Below are 7,275 nucleotides of genomic sequence, written 5' to 3' on the forward strand. Positions count from 1 at the left end.
GTGTGTGTTATTGGTCTGTTTCTATGTATTGATAATGATTATGTGGCTTATTTCAGAAGTCAACCTGTCAGTCTGTAATGATGATTTCTCTATTGGGCTCATCCAGCAGTTAATATTTTTTGAATGCCACATTATGAAGAATGTAACTTTTGGTAAGACATTTTTGATAGAAAAAATTCTTCTTAACATTTGAATAACATGTAGTTCCTATTATGCACTCATTACACCATTTCTCATACTTTATGTTTTTTCCCATCTTGCAGATGAGTTTCACTGGACCAAGAGCTGTACGAGGATGCTGATTTAGGATTTGGGACTTCTTCAGTCACCTTTTGTCCATCATGTTTGTGACAGCATACCTTGCATTTATAGTCCTGATGGGACTGTGCGTGACTTTAGAGATCACAGCCCGCCATCTCACCTCGTCCCAGGCCATACAGACAGCCGTCGCCAATCCGGCATTTCGTCGGTTCCAGAAGCTCTTTCTGAAGGCGTATCTCCTGGCCCTCTGGGCAGACTGGCTGCAGGGACCTTACCTTTATAAACTCTACCGACATTACAACTTCCTGGAGTCTCAGATTGCCATCCTGTACGTATGCGGTCTCGCTTCTTGCGTGCTATTTGCTCCAGTGGCCGGCTGGCTACCGCAGTTTCTGGGACGGAGACAGACGTGTCTCCTCTTCTGCCTGGCTTATTCTGTCTGCTGCATTACCAAGCTGTCACAAGACTATTTTATGCTTATACTAGGACGTGTTTTAGGAGGCCTGTCCACCTCTTTGCTAACCACTGTGTTTGAGGCCTGGTATGTGCACGGTCACGTTGACGTCCATGACTTTCCCAAAGAATGGATTCCTGTTACCTTCGGTAAAGTCGCAAATTGGAATCATGGACTGGCGGTTGGTGCCGGGCTGGTGGCGAACTTGTTCGCCGAATGGCTTGGGTTGGGACCGGTTGCTCCGTTTCTCTTGGCGATCCCCAGCCTTGCTGTCTGCGCCTGGTTTGTGTTGTCCGAATGGGGTCAGGAGGATAGACAAGAGGGTGCCAGTGGAGACAAAAATGGCCCCCTTCTCAACCCTCTAAATGCCCCCAAGTTGCAAATGTCAACATGGGTCCGTGTTTGGCGAAGCTGTCTGGACGGGCTGCGCTGCTTGCTGTCGGACCGCCATGTTATGCTTTTAGGTGGCGTTCAGGCTCTTTTCGAAAGCGTGCTCTATATTTTTGTATTTCTTTGGACTCCTGTACTGGACCCACACGGCCCGCCATTAGGAATTGTGTTTTCCTGTTTGATGGCGGCCAGCATGGCTGGTTCCACACTTTTCCGGCTGGCCACGTCGGCCCCGTATCGACTCCAACCTGGTCACCTGCTCTGCCTAGCTGTTCTGCTAGCTTTCTTCTCCTTCTTCATGCTGACATTCTCCACTGTGCCCGGCCAGCCCCGGCCGAGGGAATCTCTGCTCGCCTTCCTTCTGCTCGAACTAGCCTGCGGGCTTTATTTCCCGGCGGTGAGTTTTCTCCAAGGCCGAGTGGTTCCCATGGAGCACAGAGCCGCCGTGCTGGCGTGGTTTCGTTTGCCTCTTCACCTCCTGGCTTGTCTGGGGCTGCTGGCTCTTCACGGGGAGGTGTCTGGGTCCGGTGCGGGGGAGGCTGGCAGTGGCACCAGACACATGTTTGCAGGATGTGCGGGGACGATGCTGGCCGCTCTGCTTGCTATCGTCAGCCTTTTCACCTTGGGCAGGAATGATGCCGACCTGAGACTAGAGGGGACCAAATTAGAGGGAGAAATCTGAGTTGTAGAAAGACAGACACTGGATTTCAATAGGAGGACTTTGGTTTTATATGCTTTGTTTTTCTTTATGAATGTTGTCTTAGTTAAATAATTGTATTTATGGGTAAAACAAATCATAAAGTACATGGTTTAATTTTTTTCTTCTGATTGCAGTTAATAGAACCAATAAACTTTAAAATCTGCAAATGTTTTTACTTTTATTTTTTTTTTATCAAATCAGCCATCCAGCCAGAAAAGCAAGAACAGATGTTTGATTTTATGCTTAATAGGAATGTAATCTTGGATTTAATCTTTTTTGTCGACTTTTGTTTGAATTAGAACAGGTTTTGTATTTCTTTTTAGAACTGATTGATCATAGGACTCATTGATCTGAGCTTATTCTTCTCAGTTTTTGAGTAAAAACAAAAGCATTTTTTGAGGATAATTTTGGCTCCAAAAATATTGAGGTGCATAAGGTCAGATCAGTGAGGCCTACGATCAATCAGTTCCAAAAAGAAAAACAAATCCTATGCTAATTGAAAGAAAACAAGTTGATAAAAAGATTGAATCCAATATTTAGTAATAACATAATGAAAGATATACAAGCGATATTTTGTAGCCAGGGCTTTTCTTTTTTTTTTTACCAGGAACACCTGCTAATGTAACAATGTAGAAAACTTTTTTTTTTAAACTACAAAAATTTTCACATTTTTGGTTGGGAGTTGTTTTACCCTTTGTGAGCAAAGTCAGCGAGTTTTTGTCCAATGCGATAACATTAACTAGCCTTTTTGAGAACAAGAATATCCTCTCTGGGTTAAAATGACCAAAACACAACAAGAGTGTTGTTTAGAATGGCGGTAACCTGGGGTTAAGTGCAGTGTGAAAAGCCATAGAAATGCTCAGCGTGCAATGTATTTCTTATTTTTATAAATATTTTTAAAAATTAGACTATAATCTATAGCTTGTGCTACACACAGACCATACAAAGAGGTTAATGTAAGCATTTTCATTTATTGAAATCAATGGCAACTGAACAAATTAAGGCTTGTGAACAAACATCTTAGAAAGCACTGTAAATAAATCATATTTTAAAAATATAAAAATAAAAATTACAAAATAAAAAAATCTATTGTGAATGACCACAGACCAATAAATTTCTCATGTATTAATTTAACTTCCAGTCATTCCGTTTCAGAGTAGGGATCACCACTTATCGCAATTTATAACAAACATTCCAGATTAAGTACATTTCTATGTGAGAATCAACGTGCTGAGATATTAATCGCAGACATTGTACTGTACATTTGTTGTAGTTATAGTAATGAAAATAACTAACAGCAGTACATAAAATTAAATCAGAGTATTAATGCATCTTCACAGTTGTATATGGCTTGTGTGTGAGGTGGTATAGATCTCTCATACAATGTATATAATTCAGGTATATTCTTGTGTTTACTGCATGGCAAACATTTAATGGTCTCTCACAGTTTATTCTAAGTCAAGCTGAGTTTAATGTAAAAGTGAGCATTACTGGAAAACACAAAGAAAGAAAAACCTATCATTTTCTTTGGTTATGAACCCATTCAATTAAACAGTGGCATGCTTAAAATGGATATACTAGTTTAAATGATCATTTGATTTTTATTACAAGTAGTTCTTCTATTGAATGTCAAGGTGTGTTTGCGTTCATATTAAGTGTCGCATTATCTTTTACGCTCAGAACTGGAACTTCACATTCACATTTCTATACCACCTCCATTTCAAGAACTTTACTCATAATGTGACTCAGTAGACTTTTGAGGACTTTGCTAGTGATTAAACAAAATGAAAAAATACAGTTAAATAGGAAAGAAAATGCTCAGATTGGCAGTCTTATGAGGAACATTCTGTTCTCTTCAGTGTTTTTGGTTTTTGCATTCTTGGTAAAGTGTAATATTCTGAAAATGTAGGCCTATAAAATGTTTGCAGTCACTGATTCTTCTCACCGAATGCCGAAGCAAATAGTTTCAGACCAGAAAATTGTCATGCTAACTGCGATGTGTTGCATTCTGCTAATGAACAGTGTTTCAGCTGTGATCTGCACTAAAAAGTGAATGACTAGATGTGGATGTGGATGTGGAGTTTCTTAAAATTACAAATGCAAAGTGTTTGGAAACCCCTCAATTGCTGATAATACAAAATATGAATGTTTGGTAGATGAATAAACATTATTTGGGGCTTTAAAGTTGGCTTGGCCGTTGTGCTGTACCATATAACTGACCTAACCTACAGGTGTCCTAAATGGCAGAATGTGTAGTGTTTATAATCTGGACATAACAACACAACATAGTTATGCTGTATGCAAGCCTAATATGAATAAAATAAACCAGTAAATCTAAAAAAAAATAAAAATAATTATGAAGGCATTCATTACCAGAGAAGGTGCTGTTAAGAAGAATTCCTAGTCTTGGAATGTTCTCATTATATATTTATTTAATTATTCACCCAAGTAAGTAATAGTGTTAATCTCTGTATATTGTCTTGTTTTTCCTGCTCTCGTAAAACAGTGTTACCGAAAAGTTCGAACGTCACACAGATACACAGACACAAAACACTACAAGAGCACATTCACTACATGTATTTCTTTTTTAAAAACCAATAGGCAAAATAGCCCATGCCCCCGAGAGAGCCCATTAAGAAGGATGCGCCAAAGAAGGATGGTGGCTTCTTTTTTACCATTCGGAATGCATTGGGTAGAACTGCAGAGAGCAGGGTCGTGTGGATGTCCCCCAACACCTTGCGGAAAGCGTAGCGCGTCTGCACCCGCTCAAAAAACGACTGCAGGTTCGGCCGGCTCCCGTCCTCCCAGTATTTCTTTGAGAGTCCCAAGAACTTGAGCCTGTGCAATGTGGCTCCAAGAAAAATATCAGCTAGTGTAAAAGTAGGTCCACAAAGCCATAATTCACACTTCTGACCTGTGTAGAACGGAGATACAATTTGTAGATATTCTTTAAGATCAAAAACAGACGTTCTCAAAGCAGGGTTATTATAGTTAACTAAAACTAAAACCATGTAAAAAAAAAAACTTTTGTTACTTAAAATAAAATAAACTTTAACTGAAAATAAAATATGGAAAGAAAAAAAAACTGTTGCAAAAGCAACATTTCTCATTTTCATTTAGTTAATAATGTACTAAAATAACTAAAATGGAAATAAAAACCTGTACAGACATTAAAAAACGAATAAAATGACAAAAACAAAAGAAAATTACAAAAACTTTACCTAAAATTCTAATTAAAAAAAGAAAAATATAAAATAAACACAAATTCAAAATATTAATAAAAACTACAACTGTATATAAAAAAATTGTATCATAGCTAATATTAATAATGTGAAAAAAATACAGACTAACAAATGTGAATTCTTATGATTTACAGGAATTACATGACAAAATGAATCTATAAAAATAATGCAGTATTCACAAGATTTAATCAAAGATAATGTTTTAAAAAATATTTTGTATTTGATTTTATTTGAATAAGAAAATGCAATAAAATAAAACTTTATTTTAATTTAATTTAATCTTATTTTATTAAAACAATATAAAATAAGGTTATTATATTTATTAAATATTTATATTATTTTCTTATATTATTTTTTTAGTAAAAATAAATTAAATAAGTTTATTAAATAAGATTATTTTATTTTATTATGATTATGTTTTCATTTGTTGTTTTGTTTAAATATAATAACCAAAAATAAGTTTATTTTATTAGTATTTTAATGTTATTTATTTTAAGTGAACAGAAAACTTACCTTGATATTCCAGTTTTCTTTTTTCCAGCTCTGCCTCTGCTTGGTCTAGTACCATTGCCAACTCACCAAGAATTTTTTTCAGGTAGTTCACATTGTCATGGTCCAAGATCTTCGCCTACAATAAAAAAAGTATTCAAGACAAGTACAATCTATTATTTAATTTTCATATTAAGATATGACTGCAGTTTAATCTCATATTTCAGCAGTATCCATCCTGTGATACACATCATGTATGCTGACTTACCATGAGCTTTTTCTGCTTGGAGAGGTATGGTTCTGTCAGTTGCGGTTCTTCATGGTCCAACTTCATCAGTTCAGATGCTGCATTGGCCAAATGTCCTGAGAGAAATCAGACCGAATTGTCTAGTTCAGTAAAAGAGCTTTTGTCAGGTTACATATTTACATTCTAAACCCCCAAAACCGAGAAGTTATCCAGGTTTTGTAGGAGTTCCTTCATGATGAGTTGTTTATACTTAACATTGTCGAGCAGCACATTGTGAACTGGCACTGTTTTCTGCTCATTTTTTAAGGTTCCTGACAACTAATTAAGGAATTTAATAAGACTTTACACATAAAAGCAAAGCAGTAACTGTGATAAACAACACCTATCATAAACACTCCCTCCGAGTCATGAACTATAAAAGAGATTTATTTGCAACTATGCTGGGTTTCAGTGACATAATTTATTTAGCTGCAACTCATTGGCTGGATCAACTCTTTGGCTTTATTTGCGTTGTACTGTAGATCCACTTTCGATGAACTCTGTATAAATAGGCCAGCATTAGAGCATTTTGTCAACATTTGAGACAGCAATTTGCTTCAAAACTTCACTTCTGAGAAATAAAAGGATTCCCAGACTAAGCAGGTTTTGCAAAGAGTCAGATGCTTTGCTCTCTGTGCATTTCACAAAGAAAAATGTTCTTTAATAGGAATTAATGGTGCACTGAATTGTAGCATCACTTACTACGTATTTCAGCAGTGGCGTACTTTGGGATCATGGAGTCGGTTGTGAGTTCAGGGTGCAGGATGCATCCATGTGTGTAAGCATCCATAGGTAGCCCATCCAGCAGCTCACGGTACTGCTGTACCCTTGCATACATGGGAGTTCCTTCATCTGGAATCAGCTGGGCTACTGTGTCTGAAAGAAAAAAAGAACACACACAAAGATTTTTGAATATACATAAATACAGCCGTGACTTTTCTGATGTGGTCATATAATTAACCTGCTTGCCTCCTTATTTTCAAATTGGTCAATGATTGACCTTTCATACAAAACCCCAAAATAACCAAAACACAAGAATCATCAAAACTAAAGTGTGTTTTTTGTTGCAACATTTAAATCACAAGCCACTGATATTAACCCTGTAAAGCCTACTGCATCATATGTGACCCTGGAGCACAAAACCAGTCTTAAGTCGCTGGGGTATATTTGTAGCAATAGCCAAAAATACATTGTACAGGTCAAAATGATAGATTTTTCTTTTATGCCAAAAATCATTAGGATATTAAGTAAAGATCATGTTCCATGAAGATATTTTGTAAATTTCCTACTGTAAATATATTAAAACTGAATTTTTGATTAGTAATATGCATAGCTAAGATCTTCATTTGGACAACTTTAAAGACGATTTCCTCAAGATTTAGATTTTTTTGCACCCTCAGATTCCAGATTTTCAAATAGTTGTATCTCGGCCAAATATTGTCCTATTCTAACA

The 7,275-nt window shown here is 36.8% G+C and overlaps 2 protein-coding genes across 2 annotated transcripts in view; one reads left to right on the forward strand and one right to left on the reverse strand.

The window, feature by feature from the left end:
- LOC107697860 (molybdate-anion transporter-like) overlaps positions 1-1,907 on the forward strand; it is a 2,547-nt gene extending 640 nt beyond the window's left edge. Inside the window, exons 2-3 of the mRNA XM_016498710.1 lie at positions 57-152; positions 264-1,907. Of these exons, the coding sequence (XP_016354196.1) occupies positions 342-1,787 (1,446 nt within the window). The 5' untranslated portion in view covers positions 57-152; positions 264-341 and the 3' untranslated portion in view covers positions 1,788-1,907. The remainder of the gene's footprint in view (positions 1-56; positions 153-263) is intronic.
- A 1,017-nt stretch (positions 1,908-2,924) lies between these two features.
- Positions 2,925-7,275, reverse strand: part of LOC107697944 (ganglioside-induced differentiation-associated protein 1-like 1) — a 19,077-nt gene continuing 14,726 nt past the window's right edge. The window contains exon 6 of the mRNA XM_016498829.1: positions 2,925-4,719. Within this exon, the coding sequence (XP_016354315.1) occupies positions 4,376-4,719 (344 nt within the window). The 3' untranslated portion in view covers positions 2,925-4,375. The remainder of the gene's footprint in view (positions 4,720-7,275) is intronic.

The sequence above is a fragment of the Sinocyclocheilus anshuiensis genome, unplaced genomic scaffold (genome assembly GCF_001515605.1).
Source record: "Sinocyclocheilus anshuiensis isolate Anshui unplaced genomic scaffold, SAMN03320099.WGS_v1.1 scaffold78, whole genome shotgun sequence".
Taxonomy (NCBI): domain Eukaryota; kingdom Metazoa; phylum Chordata; class Actinopteri; order Cypriniformes; family Cyprinidae; genus Sinocyclocheilus; species Sinocyclocheilus anshuiensis.